The following is a 24,634-nucleotide window of genomic DNA, read 5'->3' on the forward strand; positions in this document are numbered from 1 at the left end:
GCCATATAGCTGTATGTTGCAATATTGCAAATTACTCATAAAAACAAGTGTGTGGTGTAGACAGAAAAGCAGATGAGATAACATTTTTAGATTAAATCGACATTACTTCACCATCCGATTATCCCAAATTAGTTCCAATCGTGTTTAAAATTAATCTCCAAAATGATACAACTGAAAATCAGCTTATTTCTCTACTAACAAAACAAGAGTTGTCTTTTATGAACAATTTTCGAATATATTATTACTTTATATAAACAAATAAATACCTAGTTATGTTTATTGGTAGCTATTATTATTATACTGTACTACTTTATCTTTAAAGTTTGAACTTATTTTTGTATTCTGTGTATTACACTTTTATTGTCATAAATGTGATGTAAACCTATTATTATTATTATTATTATTATTCCCCACTGCCGGGACACGATGTTCGATCAATTTCCCCTGTTGCCCAGCACCCCCATCCCGCCCCGGGGGAAAATGTTAAATCTTTCTGCAACAAGAACTCTCCTATGAAACAAAGTTCGGTTTCTTCTTTAAAACAAGCCTGGATTAACATGATTAATCATTCATTACGTTTGCGACTGAAGTTAACTGATTGGTCTTTCATACTAATGCCGTATACCGCCTGTGGGCCTCGCCAAGTGGCTTGTCGGGCGCCCGTATACGTACCCCCGGAGTGGAATCAAAGTTTGTCACAGAGGTCACAGGTCATTCGGACACAAAGACAGACATGGACACCACCCAGAAAATTGCGTATTTTCATGATTTTGCATTCATTGTCGCAAACTTTTGTCAAAAAAACTTTCTACTGCACTCTTTTAGTTTTACTCCGTGACGTCACTTCCCCTACCCACAGTCAAACGAGCCAAACCTCACTTTACCTGTTTACCTGAGCCAAGCCCAAATCACCTGACTCTTCACCTTTCCACCTGCCACCACAGACCACCGCGATTACGTTATGTGCCATGGCCTGCTTGCTTTCTGAGGTGTCTAAAAGAAAAACAAATCCTTCAACTTCCCCAGAAATCAATAGCAATAAGTGTTGTGCCTATTCGGTATCAACAAAGTTTGCATCGTACGGTCCGCAGGGATTGTGTTAATTGGTCCGCGTTGGATAGATTCGATGTCCCAGCTGTCCAGCTAACGAAGTGGCACACAACGGCCTTCTAGCTGTGGCTTAATTTTGACCACGGTCCTTTTGTTTAGGGACTGTGCTATGACTATGATGAAACGACATGTTTGCGTCTTCGGGACTTTCTAAACAACAAAAAATGAAAACCGCCCTAGTTGGCATCCTAACGGTAAGTTTTTTTAATCATATCACCGAGCTTTTGTATTTACGTTGCCATGATAACTCTTCTCCGGTGAAAATGCATGTAGCGGGGTGCTTGTCAAGTATAAACCTGTGAGAAACTGATGACGTCATGCTGTAGAGATGGGGACTTGAAAATTTTGCTGTACCTGTAGGGGGGGGGACATTTTTGGTTCCCTTTTGTGTTTTACATTTTCCAATTCCAAGTTTTTGTAGGTAATCCAATGAAATATGAATACCATTTTTATGTCATCAAAATGTTGTAATGTTAGTAATAATTAACAAAATCTAGAACCATTTTGTCACAGTTCATGACTTTTATCTCGAAAAAATCTAAATGTGTGATTTAATTGTCCTAAAAAACAAACTTGAGCCTTAAGTAACAGGGCAGAAGCTACAACTGCTAATGATTTCTGCAATATTTCTATGCAATATAACAACTACAGTTCTTGCTGTCTCCCTAAAGCATGCTCAAACACACAATATTTAATTTGTCGACAAAGCCTGTATATATAAATATAAATATGTATTTTGTAATAATTTAATTTGAGTCCAGACTGACAGTCAGTTGTCAGTGATACAAATACATGGTACACATAGCAAGCTGAATACTGGACAATTCAACATGCTGTAGGGAGTAGAACACACAACGCAGTTGTAAAACTGAACAAAAATATTGCCAAAATTATCAAAGTTAATACAGCTACTGCCTATGGGTAGTGTCACTATCATTAATGCTCTGCTACTGCAGTGTCACTGTCACTGCATACCTGAACAGTGACAGAGATAGCTCTGACTCTGATGTACATGGTAGTTGAAGAAGAGTTTGGGTCAAATGACGCTCATGACAGTGAAACATACTTGTACACAAGATCAGGCCAGAGAGCAACACATGGAAGAACACACAGAAATTTTTGAATTCTGAGAATATGAGAATAATCAAATATTAAAGAAAAAAGATAGCGTCACCATGCTTGATTTTCTAAATTTTCACATTCTTGTTATAAAATGATACAGAAGTAAAACTTTGAACAGTAAAGACAAAAAGGAAAAATTTGTGACCAAATGAATTATTTATTTTTAACCAAATTTGCAATTATTACACCCAAAATTTCAGAGATTAAAACATTTATTTGATGGAATATTTTAACCTTCCAGTATTGTCAATTTTGAGTAGCATCTAATCCATATATGTCTTGTAGTTTTGAAACAAATTTTTGGTAGGTCACTGTGCAATATGGCAATTAGCCAGAATTCACAATTTGCCTACTCTCTAATGATTGTCATTTTGTGTGCTCTTCAGCAGGAGCAATTGACCTGGCCAGAGTTGGATTAACTCAAGTTGGCTTTTAGACCAATAAATCTAAAAAATTCACTGATGCATTTAAAGAACTTGCCTTTGGAATATGACTATACAAAGTGCTAATACAGGTAGTGTTGAACACCTGTGAGCAGAACGGTGCAATACATGTTTATTTTTTCTACGCTCACATCCTTTACAAATATGCGGCCTGTGATAGTTGGGGGGGACTTGAAAAATTTTGACCATATAGAGGGGGGGGGGGGCATTTGAAAATTTGTTAGGGTACTTAGGGGGGCATCAGAAAAAAAATAAGATTTCAATCGAGATTCCTCCAGCGCCCCACCACCCACCCCCCCACCCCCCCATCGTTATTTGTGAACGCAGCCAGCCGTTGAAATGTAGCTACTGTGGCGGGGTAGGGTGCGTCTATGCAGGTCATCAAAAGGTCAACCCGCCACAGCTACATGCATACGCATCAGTACAGCACACAGTACAATAAATTACCCACAATTCTCTTTGATTTGTATCCTTGAAGGTTACTTTTCTAAAATCTTTTTCAGTTCTGCATGTAAGCACTAATGTGCAGCATCAGAAAAAATTTTAAATATCTAGTAAAAGTACGTTTAGATATTTCAGTGAAAGTTCCAAAATAACCACTAAACAACCATAAAAGTCACATACTTAGGTAATACAAATGCCTTGCTTTTTGGGCAGCAAGTTATGACGAACTGAAGGGGTCATTCTCTGAGAAAACTTAGCATGCAAATTTCGTTTGTCTCTTCCATTTGAAAAAATCAATATCCTTTTGTTTCATAAAACAGGTGCAACTAGTCTCCCTACTTTCCATCACATTATTCTGTATGGCTGAGGACACAATCTGTGGCAAATTTTACAAAAATGCTATCTCCTCTCTCAATTATGCATAATTTTCAAAATTATTTAAAATGAGAATTAAGAAGAATGGTGTGCATAAAAGTACGTTTTCAAAATTTTGATAAACAGTCTGTGAATTTGTCTACACATGGGAGACATGGTAGACTTCACTCAGGGATCTCCGAGGATACAAATCATAATGAATTATGGGAAATCTACAGTACTGTGTAGCAGCTATCCTTGATATTCCTGTTTGCATGTCCAACGAGATATGAACTGAAAATGCTTACGTGTTTCATTATATCTTGCAGTTATGAGTAAATTTGAACCTTAATGCCACATATTTGCAACTTCATTGAAAGTATTATGATCAACATAATGAACAATAATCACCGCCGATTAATTCTAAAAGGTCATGAAGTATACAAATATGTAATTAGCTGAAATAAAAATATTAAAGTTCTTTGACTGCTGTCATTGTATCACCACTTTATAAAGCAAGTGTAATTACCGTTGGCCAAGTCTCTTCAAGCCATATATGCCGAGCTGTGAAAGCTCATTAGATATTCATAAATTAACTGAAATGAAGATGTGAAATGACTTTCGATATTGTTTTAACCTGGTATAATCATCAATGTACATAGCATATTTTGCATACTTTGATCAAGTAAATCCCAGTATATATCCCTAATAAGCAAAGTTCATTAAATATGTAAATTAGGAATGACTTAAGTAAAAATGCTTAATGATTGTCAATAATGTTGTACGATGGTATCTGCAATATATGTAGCAAGTTTTGTTAACTCTGGTCAAGTCAATTCAGATATATATCTCTAATTAGGAAAAATCGTTATGCAAATTAGGAATTGGCTGAAGAGAAAATGCTTAATGACTTTCAATAATATTGTATTATTGTGTCTTTAATGTACATAGCAAGTTTCATTAATTTGATTAAGTCAATTCAGATTAATATCCCTAATTATGAAAATTCATTTTATATGCAAATTAGGAATCGGCTGAAGTAAAAATGTCTCGTGACTTTCAATAATGTTATATCACAGTATCTTTGATGTATAAGCAAGTTTCAACAACTACAATCAAGTTAATTCAGATATATATCCCTAATTTGGAAAGTTCATTAAATATGCAAATTTGGAATTGGCTGAAGTAAAAATGCTTAAAGACTTTCAAAAATGTTGTATCATAGTAGCTTCAATACATGTAGCAAGTTTCATCAACTTTGGTCCAGTCAATTCAAATATATATCCCTAATAAGCAAAGTTCATTAAATATACAAATTGAGAATTGGCTGAAGTTAAAACGCGTAATGACTTTCAATAATGTTTAATCATAGTATCTTTAACACATACCAAGTTTGGTCAGTTTGATCGAGTCAAATCAGACATATATCCCCAATTAGGGAGTTCATTAAATATGCTAATTAGCAATATCTTTCATGTCACCCCTTAATGGTTCCCACCGCTGATATATCTTGGTGTGATCAACATTGTAGCAAATTTCATGAAATTGTGTGTAGTCATTTTTATTGTATATATGTTTTTCTAAAAACATTAATTATGCAAATGAGCAAAAATTATGCAAGCCACACCCACCAAAAAATAATCAGTTCTTGCCATTAGCTAACTGAATATATGAATGAGATTTGATTCTGATCTGATAAGCCGTTTTTGAGATATTGGCCCAACAGACAGACAGACGCAGACAGACAGACAGAGAGACAGACAGACAGACAAACATCGCTGCGACATATGCTCACGTGTGTAAACATGTGAGCAAAAAATGCTTAAAGAAAACGTAAGTCTTATGTGGCCAGCTAAAGTGATAAAAGATAACTGTTGCATGAATACTGCCAAAACCAGCATATTTAGGGATAAAAACAAGGAAAGGGAAAAATAAGAAAAATGAAACAACAGAAAAGCACGTTGCTGTATCAATGACAAGGACCAGAACAGTTTTTTGGCCTAGTCTAAGTGGGTACATTTTCTGATGAGATAATCTAGTGACAACACAGGCCTTTAAATTAACGATGAATTTCACTATACAATGAATTGAGTTCAATATGGTAAAACAAGAAAGTTTTTTCCATCGATTGAAGGCCAATGAACTGCAACTCAAAATTTGTCCAACCTCAAGTTACTTCCAATTTCTTCAGATATTCATTGCAATCTGCAAATTGAACAATATAGTGAATAATTATAACGGCTCAACAATATTTGCTTGTGGTGGAATAGGCAAGAAATTGAACAGATTTTTGTTCATATCCCGCCATTTTCAAAATCTTGCCATATTATGCAAAAAGAAAAATTTTTCATCAAAAAGGAGTGATTCACTTTCCGGTCCTTTCAGTGGGTTGCACCATGTTGTATTTGTAAAGATTGAAATGTGTACATGCATGCACCATTATGCTGTCATGTAGTTGCATGGAGGCGGCCATATTTGGGTGTGGCACGGTAGAGTTGACTTTCAGATCCTCAGATTCAGATCCTCAGATCTCAGACCTCAGATCCTATAACTTCAGACGCAGATTCATAATTAAAATTTTACAATTTTCAAAGTTTGATGTAATATACTGATAAATAAAATATAATTTAGATTTGAAAAGGCTTTAGAAATTATTTATTTCTATCTTGAATCTTGAACTTCAAAACTTCGATCTCAGAATCAGAACGTCATCTGTCGAAGACAGGGTGCGCAATGATTCCACTTCTTATGTCATCACGTGAACGTTCCTTCATAGAGATAAACACACCCGCGCGCGATCGAACGATCAAGACCGCGACGATCATGTAAGTGCTGGCTATCAACAGTCCGTATTTTACCATCGTTCGTAATATTTATGGCGAGGGAATATAACAATCCATGTTGGAGGCCAGTGTCACCACGGGCTAAATCAGAATTCAGGGGTCGGGAGAGGCAAGTTAGCTAATCTGCAATTGAGCGAAAACGTTCAGACTGTTTTTGTTTTCATAACTGCCTTGTACATGTCATATTCAAATTATTATTTTAAATATTGCAATCATACTGTTAATACGGGTATTGTAAAAGGCCTGTAAATTCGAATCTGCATCTGAAGTTATAGGATCTGAAGTCTGAAATCTGAGGATCTGAATCTGAGGATCTGAGGATCTCAATCTGAGGATCTGAAAAGTCAACTCTACCAGTGTGGCACCCATCTATACTGAAACCTCCCCACCCCCCAGTGATGCAGTCCCACTCAGTGGATAATTATACTTGAGTAAACATCTCTGGCTTTAAAATGAAATCTCTGGTATTTATAAACATGACTGTAATCCTTTTACCCTCATTTCAATTTACACGAGTCCCTGCATCTAGTAGCGCTGATCCCGATTTCAGGTTTGTCACTAAATATAGCTGCATACAACATCTGACAAAATTTGGACAAATTCTTTTTTGCATGCATGGCTGTTGTTGCAGCTTGTATTCTGTGATATGAATTAGTGTGACCTTTAATATCCATTTTAAGAGTAGCAGATTTCATTTTTGTTGTTCTTACAGAAAATGCAGACAAATATTTATTTTTTTATATTAATGAAAGATAAATGATGTCATATTTGCGATCAGCGCTATTAATTAAGAACAACAGGAATAAAACCGAGTCTTGTCCTGGAATGGTTGAAAATGGTTTATTTCAGCCAGAATAATTGTTGATCGAATGCTTGTTTCAAATTTAGGGCCCCCAGCTATATGTTTTCGCATAATAATTACCAAAAATACCATCCAGTCTTAATTTTGGAAGATGTTTTGGATTCCCGTTCTGAAGCAGTGTTGTCTATGAAATGCTACTACATTGGTTGTGAATTGAATTCAGATGTTTTATAAGTATATTGGAAGTGGTTATATTTGAGCTGCAACTCATATTTACAGTTTTATTTGTAGTTGTTTGTGAACACACCATAACTGCATTGATGATAAAACTGACAGTGTTTTCTACACTGTGAACAATGACAACTGAATGAATAAAGTGATAGAACAAAGACAGGCTAAACAATGTGCCATGTGCAGAGGAGGAGCTGATAGGCTTAGAGAAATTGGAGGAAACAAGTTGTAACAACTGATAGTGTGAAGAAGCTGGAAGGGAGCACTAGCTGTGGCATTCGTTCACAAAACATGTCTGTGTCACAAAACACGGATACCCTACACTTAAAATCTGAGTTGTTCATTTTTATTTCCAATGTTTGAAAATGTATGAAGTCACAATTTATTATTAACATTTGTTGCATTGGATTTCATCTTCTTGAAAAAAAATGCTAATTTAATAAAAAGATACAGCTGGCCTTCAACAAATAATAATCCCTTCACAACCTAATAATTATTCCATACCAATGGTTTTTTTCATTTATCATTTCAACAATAATATGAGTTTCGAAATACCATGATGCATGTCAGCTTATTATTACAGCTGAGGTACTGTCAAAGATTGCCCCTTAGGTTGAGGTCTGCAATGCTCAAGTGTATGGTATGGTAGGATAGAAAATCTTGTAATTATTGTGAATAACCTTGTTATTGTACAAACGTTGAGTAGCAGCAATAATTGTAGCCTTGGTTGGCTGAGCCATGCGATGTGGGTTTCTGTCGTGCGGGTTGCACTACAATTATTGCAGTTAACGTTGAAGTTGAATTTTACAAAGTCAAAAATGTTATTTTCCAAATGTTCTAGGTACCTTCAGTCGAGCTATGACAATTAAGGCACATATCCAGCACTTTGTCTTTGTTTACAGAATGAAAAGTCAATTCAAGCTTTAAAAAAAACTTTTGTTCAGCAAAATTATTCCTCATATTTTATGGGTAAACCATCATGAAATATCTTTCTCTAAATAAAAATCTGGTCTGTTAAGTTTGTTGCAATGTTTACAAAAAAGTTATGGGGTGAAAGGTCAAATGATGTCCAATTAATTCACCCATCCCATCCCATCGGACTACACATTAATTAGTCTTGCAGTTGTTGCAATGGAGTCTGTGTTTACTGATACCAAAAACTTGCTGTACGATTGAATTCTACTGGTTACAGATGCAGTTGTATTTAACAATAATGTATCAGACCAATAGCCCAAACAGGAGACTATGTGCATGAGTATAGCTGGTCATTTGCCTGACGTCAAGAGGGAAAATGGCACATAATCCCTTGATTGAGCTACAATGTTTTATTACTGATGCCTCTCTTACAAAGTTCTCATTCCAAATGTGTTCGTTCACAAGCTTCATTTCCATGTAAGACAAAACTCCATTCGAAAATAGAATGATTTTCATCATCAAACGATGTATTAAGGTGAAGTACTACAAATTACGTCAAAATTAAGTTGTGGTGTCATTTTCTTGAAACTTTGCACAAATATTCTTGAAAGTTGTGCAGTGCAAAAATGTAATAAAAAATGGGGGTCACCATGCTCGTTCCATGGAAACGGACGTTAAAATGGCGTCGTTAGAAATAAATAAAAATGATATAATTCACTTATACTAAAGAAAGCAATTATAAAACGCTTAGCAAATGAGTTAATTTTAATAAATACCAAAACTTAAGATCCATATCTATCGAATGTATAGTTTTCATGATGTTTGTAAAGAAATTTTAATATAAGTATCGATTACAAAAGACGATGTCGAAATTATATCACTACATAATTTTCGAACTTTCTTGCTGTCGCTTTGAATGGTGTCATTTTGATCAAACTTGGCGAATAAAATCCTGACATAATACCATTTAGTTTACACTTTTAATAAAAGGGTGTCACCACGCTACTTTTTACAATATCTCAAGGTGAATGGGTAATATGCGCCATGTAAATGGGAAAGAAATGTTAATTTTTCGCTCATATTGAATAAAAACCAGCTTCCTAGGGGGTCAAAATATGACAAGGTTATAGGTCACATGTATTTCTAAGAGACTGGGTCAAAAAATTAGGTAAAAGCGCAATTTCAACAATGACAGGTGATGTTAAATACATGCGCTACAAAGTAGCCCATTTGCGGCAGGCTGGAGTTAAATCTGCGCAGAAACGTCTAAAGCTGTGTGGCGCGTCCGAATTCGTCGCACTTTACCTTAATATACATGTATTTTAATTAATGTTATGTGGTTTATCAAATTTTATGCAAAATTTTGTAAAAAGTTTTTTTTTTCTATTTAAAATATGTAATTTAATCATTTTAAAATCCCCAAGATGCTAAGTTTAAAAAAGTTCCCATTCAATTTCAGTGGCATGCAAATAAGTCATCAACAAGTTACCATTGAATCCTGTGGAGCATGCAACGTTCAACATAGGAGGCATGAAATAATAGAACTTAACTTGTTACTTACCTGATTTGTGTTTAATCATTTGCAGGCGTTACTGTTAGCATTCGCTGGACAATCATCAGCAGCACCAACTGACACAAACTGTCAATCTGTTTGTCCTGCAGGTAAGAAGATAATCCCCAGACCTGGAATGATTTCATAATTTTTGTACATTTTTTTTCTCATCATAGAAAGTCATCTTACCTAGGATGTTGTTTCTAGTTTTGAACTGTTATGATCTTGCTGCACATGTATACAGTTGTCCAACACAATTATGGATTCCGCAATGAGTTACAACAATCAACAGAGCTAGAGTACAAGATAGTACCATTTGAAATGCTTCACAGAATATAGTTAGCTATTGTCACAGCAAGAGGAGATTTTCATTTGAATGTGAGGATATACTGGTAGTTTCATTAAAAAGCTGCTTAATGGTACATCATATTGATATTATTTTGAACCTCTTACGTAAGTTGTACATCTTTGTGCTCTGTACAGGATATCACATAGATCCAGACAGCTCAGTAACCTCACCCTGTCAGGATGGAGAGATTCCATGCACACCTTGTGAAGATCATACATTCGTTGATGTTCCAAATACTGGTTATAGTTGCTTCCCTCACTACATATGTCGCTCTTTTGAAATAGAGATAGAAAAAGGAACAAGGAGTACTAACACAAAGTGTGTATGCAAACAAAACTTGTATAAGTCTATGGGAGGTGACTGCCTTCCATGGACAAAATGCAAGAAGGGCTATGGAGTAGTTAGACAAGGTAAGAGCCAGGGACAATCAACTCATATCTCAGCTCACTGTACTTGTCTGCACATGAGAAACATAGTTACAATAAAAAATTGTCACAAACGTGACCATTTCACATGTAGAGCTCACATTTACTTAGGGACTGGTCAGTTTCTTCGGCCTGGGGGGGCCGGTGGATTCATGGGGGGGGTCACCCTGTTTTTGACTTTGGTGATAGGGGGGGTCACCATGTTTTTGAAATGCCCAATAGGGGGGGTCAGTGTGTTTTTGAATTTCGACACAGGCTCATCATTGCCTAAAATGCATCGTGTCAGCCACAAATTTCATCCAGTTGCATTTTTCGGCGCGCCCTTCGGGCGCGTAACTTTAATAATCAGACATATTTTCAGCACACCCAACTTTAACATATCAGGCATACATATATCAGAGATATATGTATGTTCAATATTTTTCAGCGTGCTCTTCAAGCGCATTACTTTAATATATCAGACATTTTTCAGCACACCCTTCCTGTGCATTACTTTAATATACAAGACATATATATCAGAGATATCAGGATGTTTCATATTTTTCTTTGCGCCCTTCGGGCGCCATACTTTAATAAATCAGAGATATATGCCAGAGATATCTTGATGTTTGCTAAGTGAAAGTGTACTATTATGAAATCTGCATTTCATATGAAAAGCATGACAAATTCCTGATACTTTTCTGTTCTCTCTATGAGAATTCAGTATGAGAAAGCAACATGCACAAATATCAATGTTACAAGAAAAGGTCATCTCAAACTCTGCACACATCAGATTTGGCTAAAATGCCTCTCTATTGTTCCTCAGGAGATTTAATTGGATGGCTGGCAAGTCTTAACACCCATCAAAGTTTTTGATTTACTGCTTTTTCCTGTTTGATATTAATGATTGACATCCATTTCTGTACAACAGTTCAGGACATCTGGTTGAGCATAGAAAGTGTGAAATACATTCACAGCTCATTCAAATGTACTGTATTCAAACTTTAAGATTGACACTTTGAAATTCCTATCTTACAACTGACATGCCAACAATTTCATTAAAACACAGAATGACTTAAAATATAAATGTATGTAAAATATAACATATATATATATATATATATATATATATATAATATATATATATATATATATATATATATATATATATATATATATATATATATATATGTATATATATTACAGTATTATATTATTACATATTACAGTTGTCGCGTGGGGGGGGGGGGGGTCACCCTGTTTTCAAAATTTGGAATAGGGGGGGTCACCCTGTTTTCAAAATTTGGAATAGGGGGGGTCAGCCACTTTTTGACGTCGGCAAAAAATAATCCACCGGCCCCCCCAGGCCGAAGAAACTGACCAGTCCCTTATTGTTAGGATGAATTCCAGTTGTATATGTATGTTGTTGCATTTCACAGTAGATTGAATCCTAGTCATTGTTCCAATTTTGTATTTTTGGCAAGGGCATGATATTACAATCAATTAAATTGTTGTTTCCCCAGGTTCCTCAGAAGTAAATGTACAATGTCAAGAATGTGTGAATGGTACTTTCTCAGATACAGAGAACTCATTTTCACAATGTCGAAATCACACTAGGTAATGTATACATACTGTTCTGTGTCAGTGCAAGTCCTCAAATGGCTTGGAAGTTACTTGTGAGAATTTTGTGGGGATCGAAGGTCACCACCAGTAATAGTGGATAGGCCTCACTGCCTCCATGTGTTAAACAAAAAAAAAACTGAAAAAGTTGAATTTCAATATTATCAATGATCTCATCCAACTCAGAAATTAAAGTGAGGATTTACTGTCTTTGGGAAGAGCAACTGACGCTGAACACAGATAGTGTCTATGGAAATAATATTACTGATATGATTAAAGGGCAGAGGAGTGGTCACATAGTCAGCGATGGTGTGCTCGCTGTCATTTGAATTTCATCTGGACATTTATAATAGACGTACGGTGATGATGGTGGTGGTATTGAATAATATATAAGGTGTATAATATACATATATCTATATTGAGCTGCTTGCTGCGGTGTTTGTTTGGTTGATGCTGTCCAAGTCCTGCATGCGATGCTGTGTGTTCCCGCCATTATACAGCCCCTGGGAGGCAGTATAATGCTGTTAGAGCTTTCTGTTCAGGATTTACTCTATTTTATGTTTATTCTCAACTCATCATGAGGAACATTTGTTACAGTAAGAATACAAATTGAATATTTTGTTTGATTTGTTGGATTGTTTGTGTGCCTTTGATGACATTTATTTTGGGTATTGTATGTGTCTCAGAAAAAAGACAGTTGCTGCGTTATTTTGTCACACAGCACTACAGAGAGTCCAAAGTGACTCCGTTTTTGTAGTAGAAATGAGCTGGAAAATGTATGGATCTTGATGTTCAAAAATATGTAAACTCAAAAAAGATAATTTGTGAGAAAAATTTGATTTTGTTATTTAAAATCTTATGTAAGGTTGAGCTATACTCACTGGCACTATTTCCTGTATTGTTTGAAACACAAAAATTGTATTGATTTTTTAGCTTCAGTACTTTGTCTTTTTTATTGAAATCAATTTCAGCATTGGATCATTGGTTCAATGTTTCACTAATTGTGTCGTAATGTGAAACTTTCTGAAATATGGGCATCATTCAATAGAATTCTGCGATCATGATGCTGTTGTCCATTTCCCAAATCTGGACCTACACAGTTCACTTCAAGTGATGAAATCTTATTTTGCCATAAGCCTTGAAATATCTGACAGTTACTGCGTATTCCCAAGTATGACACAATTTGGCACAGTGGACCAAATGACATGTAGCACCATGAACAAAGGAAACATACAATTCAATTTGTCTTGAGATACAATAAATAGTGCATCCACAAAGTGAAAATGTTATAAAGTTAGCCAGCTCTGCTGTCATTCTCTGTGAAGTATCTTCCAGTTTGAACAATCAGTATGCATGTTGTTCATTGATTGAAATGAGTTACCAACTTTTACCCACGTAGTATATATGAGCAAACAGTTCTATACCCATATGTGCTTTTTGCTCGTCTACAAAGAACAAGGATATTGCTTCTCCCCCGAGTGGATCAGATTTGCAAGACTGACTACATACAAGCTATATTTTACTCTTTTCAGGTGCGAGGATGATTTTGAGGTAGAGACACCAGGCTCGAAGGAATCTGATACAAAATGCATACGTATATCTGAAATAAATCCAAGTGCCAATCTTCCTACAACACCAAGTGCCAACCCTAGTAAGTAAACCACCTCATAGGGACAAAGTCACTATCTTTTGACCTTTTTTCACTGATACTGTTACAAATGACAAGTTACTGATGTTGTCTAAGACTGATTGAAAGATGTCTAAAAATGGTAGACCGTGGACAATTTCCATCCCATGTGAGTGCACAGTATAGAAAAAGCTTGGGTCAAGGGTTAACACCAGGCTGGTATTAAAGGCCCATGAGCTGCAACTCTGCAAAATTTGTCCAACTTCAAGGTACCTCTGATTTCCTCAGATATTCATTGCAATCTACAAATTGAATGATATAGTCATTAACTATGCTTCAACAACATTTGCTTATGGCAGAGTAGGCAGATTTGTGTTCATTTTAAATTTACCACTATTTTCAAAATCTTGCCATATTATGTTGAAAACAGAAATTTTTGTCAAAGTGGAGTGAATCCTTTTCCTGTCCTTTCAGTCTGTTTCTGCCAATGTGATCATGTTGTATTTGTAAGATTCAAATTTGCACATGCGTCACTTTTGCTGTTTATCATGTAGTTGCATGGAGGTGGCCATATTTGGGTGTGGCGCCCGTTTATTATTTGTTTTACTGAAACCTCCCCATGCAGTCCCACTCAGTGGATATATAATATACTTCTCTCGCAGTAAGAACATTTCTATGAACTAATTTTAATCTAAATATACAGTCATGAAAATGTGTCAAAAGTTGCAGCTCATGTGCCTTAATCCCGGCCTGATATGAAGGTCAAATCTCCAGGACACACCCATTGAATATTAACTGCTACTCAATATCACATGTCATTCTAGCATTTGTAACAAAATCTGTATTGTGTGGCACCTTTCACATACAGCACTGAGTTCATGTCGTCTAGAGGTGATCACAAACAAAACACACTGCGTGTGTGAAGCACATGGAGTTATTTTTGATTATTTTTCAAGTAATTCATTAAACATTACTTGGCAAACTGGTGGCGTATACCTAAGTATTTAATGTATTCTTAAAATTGCAAAACGTTCAAAGATAGCTCCTTTATGTGTACTGCTTTCATCAGCCATGACACAATTAAAGGCAACCTTTAAAAACCACATGTGAGCCCGTCAGTCAGGGTGACTCTCATGTGGACAACAATTTCAGAAACTATAACAGTATAAAATTACACCTTTATTGGCACATTCATATGCTAGTGCCATAACCATATAATGAATATTGACTGACACAACCATTGTGTCAATAAGTGTAAACTTTCTATACTGATGGGGATCCTCAGGCATAAAATAAAAGACCATGGATAATTAAAAACATGTGCATGCGGTAAATGCAACTAAGTGCATTTGGCCTCAACCCCTTCCCCTCCCCTCAATTAAGTTTGGAAGTGCAAAAATCCAACCAAGCCTTACTCTGTATCTGTATCCAACAATCGGTAATTATCATATGAAATCATGCATACGTTGCCATCTCTCCCCCCCCCCCCTGCCCGGCATACACCCTCTAAAATCAATCTTTGTTCAGTACCAACTCAACAATGATGCAACCAACAGAATGAAACAGTATCAAAAATGATTTTCGTTATATTACTTGTACGCTGAACCACATGCATTTAAAAGGAATGCTAGTGTAGGGCAGGTGCCACCTGGCCTGGTACATGCCAAACAATGTAGCGCTATAATTTGCAATACATAAAAACTGTAGCAAGATGTTAATTGCGATAAAAAAACATGTAGTGCGATTTTTGCATATGGTAATCAAAATACAGCCAACCCCCTTCCTCCCCTTCTCCCGAGTTGTTCATAGTAATTGCAAGTTTTTCCTTTCTCTCCTTGACCAGCTTCATTTGTAACCAAAGAAACCTCAAATCCAAGTCTTTCCAGCTTCAGGAATTCAACTCACAAGATCACAACTGCAAATATTCCAACACCGGAACCTCACAGCGGAAATGCAAATATTTGGATGGGAATTGGAATCGGTGGCATGATGGTTGCAGTTATAATTATTCTAGCAATTGTTATCCACAAATGAAGAAAAAAAGAAGAAAAAAGAAAGAAGGCAGTCTCATGGTATGCAAGAAGTACTTTCTTTCCTTTTTCCCTTGCTATTCATTAAATAAGTATACTTTTCATTTCAAATGAAGTTATAGCTTCAGTGTTTGCAAAAAAATGGTCACATCGCATAAAGTTTACAAAACAATCGGTTAATATTCAAATTAATCAAACTACAGAGAAGAACTTGTATTTGTTGATTAACAGTGAAGGTTGTACATTTATTATCACACATATCCATGTATGTGGCAGGTTGGTAAAATGATTTTGTTCAACCCCGTAGGAAAACTGTTACCATTAAAGAGTGTTTTAGGGTACTTTAGTATAGTGTAAAGGACAAATAAGTCATTGTCAATTAAATATTGTTCACCTTTACATAGAAATCAACAGTGTTCAGATATCCCTGGATAGTCTTCCCATACAACTACATTATATAATTGGTTCTAGAATAGCCTTTTATCAAACCCAAACTGTAGTCTTCTTTCTCAAGCATTATTTTCACATGGATTTTGTAGACTTCCACTCACTGAAAGGCAGAGGAGAAAATCAACAGAACGGCTATGTACATAATGCCACTAATGGACCAGGTGACAGATCTGGCCATACCAATGGTCAGCCACCAACAAGTGACCAGGCAAATGGAATTCCTCCAACAACCAATGGTGGTCCACAAACTGTAGTAACTATTACCGGCAATAATATGAGTGTGAATATAAAGTATGACTCAAGGAGGTAAAATCTTTGATTCAATATGCTGTCCTGTCTTTCTACCAGTTTTGAGTTGTAGGTCACATTTAGGGCATGACAGTGCCTGACTGAATCTTTAAGTCTTGGGTACTCTTAATAGACTTAATATTGTTGAAAGGATACCCCACTCCAATCAACAAACAAATAAAAATATCTTCCATTCATTTCATGTCATTTCATATCTAAATTATTGCACACCTACATCTGTAACTATAGCGTTTCACAGAACAGAAAGTTTTAGTATTAGTGGATGCAGAATCCAGGAACATTAAAGTAGAGTCCCATAACTTTTGGTGTTTTTGGAGACTATTTGACCTTTGACCTCACAAATTTTATGTAAACATGTGGAACACAAGACAGATTCACAATTATTTTCAAAAAATGTAATCTATTCATGGTTAAGCCAAGTGGTTAAAAGATGGCCAAAGCTTTGAATTTATAATTATGTGAAATAATCCTGAACTAAATATTTTTATGTATTTTCTATTTCTCTCCTTTTCAGATTTGTTGAACCTATTTGTAGTCTACATGCAATTACACTTTGAAGTGTCCAAAAATGCTATACTTTCGACTTTCGAAATTTGACTAAACTAATAAGTTATTAACAAAATACAGGGATATATATGTCCTCATACATTGTACGCTTTAGCATTATTTGAGACGTGCACGATACGTGTACTTCTGTTGTTCAATGTAGTCAGACCTAAAGCCTTGTATTTGTGAATACGGTAAACTAAGGCTTAACTTTTTACAAAAATATCAAAATTATACATTCTCATTATTATATTTTTGAAGATGATGGGAGCATGAACAACCAATAAATATAAATTCAACTTGTGTAAAAATGATCATATACTTCCCACATCGAACATCATAGTTGTTAAGGTATTTCACTATTCAAACCAAACATTACCTTACTGATCGTAAATGTTCTGATTGGTCACATAAATTGCATGCATGAATAATTTGGCTGAACATCTCGCTTCTGGAAATATGCAGCTTTTGATAATTCACATGATAAAACATGTATGTGTTATTTTATTTACATGTTCTTTCAGTCCCCCATCAGGAGGCAACATAAGTGCCAGGACTGATACAGTTTCAACAGATAAAAACAACACTGATCGTAATGAAAGGGATGACGAAGGTAGATTCTCATTCATAGCTCTTTATATGTGTGTGTCTAATGTCTATCTATCTAATCTAATCTAATCTAATCAATCAATCAATCAATCCCTCTATATATCCATTCATATGCATATTGACCTGTTTATCGTGTGTCTATGCATATATGTCTGTGTTTTATATATATATATATATATATATATATATATATATATATATATATATATGTGTGTGTGTGTGTGTGTGTGTGTGTGTGTGTGTGTGTGTGTGTAAACTAAATGGTGCCTTTTAATCTGAAGTTAAGAGTAGGCCAAGCTGTCAAGATTTCAATAGCAGGAGGTCCCTGACGTTCAAAGCACTACTCCACATACAAATCAGTACAATTTTTAACAACAGAGAATAGTCTGAATACATTTCAGATCATCTAAAAACAGGGTTTTCAGCAGATAATTGTCAAGCAAATATCGATTAAGACAGATTTAATCTTTCTGAATACTGATTTGAAAACATATGTTAACTGTCAAACCAACTGCCACAAATGGTACCACGCAAAATAGGGATAACTTGTTTATTCTGATATTCCGCAAAAAATTATCTGTCGGAAGATCTGTGCGAACCTCATCTTAGTATCATCTTAAAATAAAATTAAAACATAAGAAATAAGTAGTATTAGTTACTGCAGAGAATTAGACGGATAACATTTATTACTTTTGTTTATAAATTTGGTTTTTTTCATCTATAATGTTACATTTATTTCAGATAATTCTGTACCTGCAAAGGGAATGCAAGAAACTGAATCTCCCAAGGGTGAATATTCTTTGTTTCTTTTATTTCGAAATGCACTGAATGTGCCCTCAATTTTTTGCATGGATTAGTGTTTGGAATAATGATTGATAATTATAAAGAATATTTGAGATGCACCCAATCTTGGCACAGGACAAAACTAGACCACTCCCAAAAGAAACGAGCTTTTAGAATGAATCATATGAATTCAGATGGTGTAGGTTAACAAACAGTCATTATTCCATGTTTTCGGCCCTGAACGAGAAAATACTTTTCACCATAGGTTTTGGCAACATGTGTTATTCTAAAAAGACATGTCAGCTGAAGAACATATCATGAGGGAGTATAAATTTGCAAGAGGTCAGTCCCGTCCCTGAAACCAAGTTGAAACAAAATGTAGAAAGTTTGCACTTTTTTCAAGTGGCATACCGCATTATAATCAGTCTTTTCCTATGCCAGTCTTGGTCAGCTTTTCCACAGCACCATTGTGATGGTCAACCCATTGCTTTTCTATTACATGAATCGCTAGGTTTTGGTTCTAAAAAACAGTAAGCCTCACCAGTAAAAGTCCCTAACAATTGAAGTGAAATTTGTGAATCTGTATTTCTGGGTGTTTGCTTTCAAGATGTTTTCAAGCAAAGCTCTAATGTATGAGCCATACCATGTACATGTACACTGATAAGATAAGGCAAGGCATGGCTTTTGAAATCAAAATGTTGTCACAGCTAGGACAACATTCTTGTAACACTCTTACAAAAATTATTTTTCCTTGCCTACCGAGGCAAGTTAGCAGTAGAGGATCAATACAGATTAAATATTGCTTGTTTCAACAATGGAGGAGAGTTTGAAATGCAGTAACTCACCTATATAGTGAACAAAATTTAATTTTTACCAATTTGAAAATTCACAGTATTACTCTTCTGTCAACAAATTTGGGAAAATTAATGAATGATTTTGTCCAAAACATTATTTCAAGTCATTCACATCATGGAGTATAAGCACTGGGACCACCATGGTCATTAATTGTCCAATCCCAGTGGTCACCAGATGGTGTGGATTTTAACTTTGTTGATTATTTCTTTGAGCAGCTCTGTGGATTCATGAATGCCCTTATAGTCCAAAAATTGCTCTGCATGTATTTAGGATGAGACTCTATTTGAAAATTGCGCAGAAGCCCTATGTTTACAAATGTGTACAGTTCATGACATCAGTCTCAGTGTCATACTGGTATTGGCAGTCCCTGCATGTTCATCGTTTGTCATCAAATTTTCTGATTCAGCTTACTCAACTCATTGTTTGGGGAATTGTGACTGTCCATTTTATCATGAGGGTTTTCTGTGCTGTCTTCAGATGATGCTCAATATTTTCTCCCACACCTGGCTGTGGTTTGTGGAAATGCAGTGTTTGTGCCTTAATTTCTGTTGCAAAGTCAACTTGTGTTGACCTGTGGTATGGAATAGTTTTAAAATTTTAGAGAAAAAGCAGTGCTTTCGCATGTGGGATTCTTTTGGGCACCAGATCTAAATAATCATGTCTATTTCCTATAGAACAATTACCATCTGTGTCTGCCTCCACTCTACGTATCCTGATTGGCTGAAAACATTTGTGTAACATAAATGACAGTCTCTATAATTAAGCTGGCTTAAATCTTTTATCCAGTAGAAGACATTCAGAAATAACTGCATCAGGTTTTGAAAAGCTTGCAAAGCAGCTGAGATCAGCTGAAATGTCAAGGTCATTCATTCAATTCAACTGTCACTATACCATGCAATGGCATGTATAAACAGCTAGGTGGTAGTCCCATATGACAGACGAAGATTGGTTAGTTTGAGTGCAGGGTTTTGTTCCTCCAAGTTCATCTCAACTTGCTTCTTAAAATTTTTACTCACTGTCAAGCCTATACCTTAGCCAAGTCCATCTTGTTAGGAGTGTTGAGAAGGAATGCACTTACTTGTATGAATATCTTGTAATCATTGATGTGTCATGTCAATTATTGATAGATGATGGTGCATCTGCATCAGGATTGCAAGAAACTGAATCTCCCAGGGGTAAATATCTTTAGTAGTATTATATTCTGATATGTTCATTTGTTATCCCAAGGCTTCTAATACCACTAGCTAATTTCATAGATGTATAGATTAGCCTAGACCCTATTTCTTTGCTTTGGCCTCCGTGCCTCAGACCACACTCCGTCTAGCCTCGTGAGCAGTGATCAAGCTACAGTTGTAAAAACTGTTTATTTCATTGTGAATGGTCGCCAACAGAGACCATAACGTTACTGGCATACCTTTCAAAGTCAAGCACTCAAAATGATCCTCTCATGATTGGCCCATGATTAAATGGATGTTGCTCATAAACTAGCCAGAGAATGTGTGCCAATGGCATAATGAATATTAATGAGCGGCACCAATTTAATCATAGGCCAATCATGAGAGGAACATTTTGACTAACTGACTTTCAAAAGGGAGGCCACTGACATCATCGTCTCTCCTGGAGAGCAATCACTTTCAAATGAGCTGTTTTTTATTCTACTCCGCTAAAAATGGATCTCCAGGGTAGACGGAATCACCGTTCCTCCACCCACCGGGCTAGAAAAAGCTCCTGTTTCTTTGTTCTGATGGGCGTTGCGGGTAAACATATCAATTACAAAAAATCTGTGAATCTCTGACACCTTAAATGTGACAAGTACGTGAATTTGCATGAAAAATATGCTAATTTTTAACCAAAATGACCAGAATGCACTGCACTATTCATTACAGCGATTTTGCTGAATAAACTTGTCGATATTGTAACACAAACATTTCGATATTGAGATGGGAGCCTCAAGGTTCTTTCACATTTTTATACATAAAAATTTGTTTCTTTTCAAAGCTGTTGCATACTCTTTTGGCCTCCAAAACGGATTGAGCTTGCAAGGAATCGCCGCTAGACAACTGTACGCGACTGTACCCCTAAGTCTTAAAACGGATAAACAAAGACACAAACAAAATCACTTATCCCAAAAATCATCGTTTCGGAAGAAAAAACATCAAACTAAGTGTCTCAAAATGGCAACAGCATTGCGAAACATTGAAAAGCATAAATTTCGAGTAACGTTAGAATGAAAATCGATTCTAGAAAATAAACTTTTAGGAAGGTATACACCTCACAAGTAAAATGCACGGGGATTTTATGGGTTGATTGGCATTTTCGTTGTTCAAAAAACGCATGGCCGACGTATGTGGGCGCCATCTTGATTTTTAACAACAAATGCATCGTTGAAAACTCAGGCGTTTTCTACAACAGAGCAGAGTAAACGACAAAAACACGCATACTACCAATTTTAATGTCACCATTGCTGATTGATCACGCCAAAGTCGTTTCGATTTCTTCTTATTTCTAAAAGCGAAAGGGGGGCGGGGAAACTTTCGTACAATAGGGTGCCTCTTCCTACCTAGCGAGGTCAAATTTGGTGCGCGAAAATTCGACGGAAAAACACGGAAAATCATGGACGAAAATCTAAAAACAAATTACTCTCAATAAACACAGTTTCTCAGTTGTAGCAGAAATCCTGGCTATGGTAACAAAGTTACCTGAGGAGCAAAGACATGACGATAAATAAAAATACTCCGTACCGCAAGATGTTGCCAAACGCTACTGATGGCGTCCCCAAGCAAGCATTTACACCGTAACGTGCTTTGTACCAACGGTAGAGCAATTAACACCTTTAAACAATAGCGCACGTGTCGCGTTTCGGACCGGTGGGTGGAGGGACGGTGACGGAATGTAGATGAAGGCCAAAAGCGGAGGCTGGGATCCAGGCTAGTAATAGATGTGGATTGACCACTTTGCAGTTTTGATATTTACATTGCTAATGCTGCAGAAATGAATTACTAAGCTGAGGTGACAAGAAAAGAGGGTACCTGCATGAAAGTCACATTTTTAGAACAGTTGATAAAGAGACAAAGGCACACCTGAAGAACATCATACTGAGCCACATCCCCTCATGGCAGTAATCACTGTATGTCTGAGGGTACCATTAAAGGTGAATTAATATAAGCAAACCCCCTAAGATACTTTGAATTGTACTACAGCTAAGAATGGACCCAGCATTCTTCAATCTTACGTGATAAATACGTTTTGAGTGTTAGACCAGTAAGAAACACAAGCTGTGTAATTAATTGTTCTTGTACAGTGGATGATCCTATAATTGGATATTAAGAACTCTAGGGGAGACTTCAGTTATTATGAGGGGGTGTGCCGTACGGATTGGGGAGGGTCACTATTTACAAGATGGAACTCCCTCATAATAACTGAAGGCTCCCTTAATGTTGTAAATTTGTAACAATTTTCAGCTGATACCGACACCAACAGCAATGCTGAGTGTGCTCCACAAGTTCATGCACAGTGTACACAAGACAATGAGGGCAACATTGATGATCTGCATGAAAGTAAGTACAAACATTGTGGTATTAAAATTTTTCTCTTGTGAAACTGAACATGAAACAATAACATCTCAAGTCCTGGTACCGGTAAATCAACCTTTTCACATTCAGTGTCATTTTTCAGTCAGTAGACCACAGCTTATAACATTGCTGTATAAACACTATTGATAGCTTCATTCTGAAGATCTTTCCACATTTGATCGTTACTTTTGCTTAAGAACCTTTTAAACCTCTTCATTTTTCATAAAGACTAAAAAACCAGGGTCACTCAACACACTTTTGGATTAGGAAGCAAATATAACACTAAATTAAAGGAAAAGACATTTTGAATGTCTGTCATTCCGTTTGTTTCACAAGAAAACAGCAAAAACTATGTTCATGTTTCAAATGAGCCTGCACGAGCTGTTAATGGAATGAATGATTTTGACAGTCCAAAAATTTGTCCATTGTTACCCACAGAAGAGGCTGGGTATGCTGTACCAGAAATTCCAGTTGATGAAAACAGTACTCAGGGTGGTGTCGAAGAACAGCAAAGACTTTTACAACCTTACAGTAAGATCCCACTTGACTCTGATACTGATGAGGATGACGGAGACAATTAAAACAGGAAAATTCACTCACTACGTGGCAGCAATACTTATTGGTGTTAAGGTACTGCAGTTCTGCAAGACATATCAGAAGTTTGATAGATGCAAGTTGAAAAAAATTAAACTTTCATTATTGTCACTTTTTATCGCATTGCAGTAAAATTGTACTTAAGAGGTTTTAAGGTAAACTGACATATAGTTATTGCTACCCCATAGTCATTTCAGTTTTTCTTTATAACACGAATCAAAATTGATTTAGAAGTTTAGCCAACATATCTAAATGTGTATTCACAGAGACAAAACATGATCAGCAGTAGTTAGACATATCATTTTTCTGTAAAGGTAAACAAACAAGTCTTTTTTTTTAATTTTTAAGCTAGTTGGTCAATATTTTCACTCACTGTAAAGATACAGAACCATTTTTATGTCGTAGTAACAATAAGTAACCTATCTAGTATTTAGATTGCTTTTTCTTCAGAAAACAAATCACAAAAATTACTTTTCAAACATAACTCAGTATCAAACTGGAACATCTGGTGTAAGTTTTGCATGGTTATTTTCAGGGAGACAACTCACAGATAGAGATAAACCATGCCATTGTTTTTTTATGCTGCTATGCAATCCAAAACACAACTCAGTTCAGTTCTTATGCATGAGTTTTTTGCCAGAGAAATGTCTTTAGGCTCCTCAAGAACAAGGAAGTTTGGTAGGCACGGGAAGAAATAGTTTTAGTCATGATTCAATAATTATTTAAAATTATAAATGAATTGTTGAACACTGGTAAATATGTGCATTATACTACTGTTCAAAATAGCCTAATGAACAACCCATTAGTTACATGAGCACTAAAACCAAATCCTAATTTGAGGTAACATGTATCATTTTGATGTTGATCCACACCAATTAAGAATCTTGTATTTGAGAAAGGGTTGTAAATTGAAGTGAAAATCAGCAAAAGCTTTTCTTTTTACTTTTTTGTACAAAAAGGAATTTGTTTGTCCATATATTATACACTGTACATCTGATCTGTTTTCCACATTTACATTTTGCAAATCATAAATTGGATTTCATAAGTTTTTCTTCATCTGTATACAATTT

The 24,634-nt window shown here is 35.8% G+C and overlaps 1 protein-coding gene across 1 annotated transcript; it reads left to right on the forward strand.

Annotated features, from left to right (window-relative positions):
* The first annotated feature begins 892 nt into the window (after nucleotides 1-892).
* On the forward strand, nucleotides 893-15,882 carry LOC139137660 (tumor necrosis factor receptor superfamily member 1B-like). The gene is made up of 6 exons (XM_070705865.1): nucleotides 893-1,304; nucleotides 9,851-9,926; nucleotides 10,300-10,575; nucleotides 12,093-12,186; nucleotides 13,722-13,840; nucleotides 15,660-15,882. The coding sequence occupies exons 1-6, from the start codon at nucleotides 1,239-1,241 to the stop codon at nucleotides 15,848-15,850; spliced, it is 822 nt and encodes a 273-aa protein (XP_070561966.1). The 5' UTR covers nucleotides 893-1,238; the 3' UTR covers nucleotides 15,851-15,882.
* The last annotated feature ends 8,752 nt before the right edge of the window (nucleotides 15,883-24,634 follow it).

This window comes from Ptychodera flava, chromosome 7, assembly GCF_041260155.1.
Source record: "Ptychodera flava strain L36383 chromosome 7, AS_Pfla_20210202, whole genome shotgun sequence".
Classification (NCBI taxonomy): Eukaryota; Metazoa; Hemichordata; class Enteropneusta; family Ptychoderidae; genus Ptychodera; species Ptychodera flava.

What these genes read in the sequence shown, in the direction of transcription:
- LOC139137660 (XM_070705865.1), top strand. Translation starts at nt 1,239, where the DNA reads ATGTTTGCGTCTTCGGGACTTTCTAAACAACAAAAAATGAAAACCGCC. An exon ending in CCCTAGTTGGCATCCTAACG is followed by an intron (nt 1,305 to 9,850) that starts GTAAGTTTTTTT and finishes AATCATTTGCAG; the next exon opens with GCGTTACTGTTAGCATTCGC. An exon ending in AACACCAAGTGCCAACCCTA is followed by an intron (nt 13,841 to 15,659) that starts GTAAGTAAACCA and finishes CTCCTTGACCAG; the next exon opens with CTTCATTTGTAACCAAAGAA.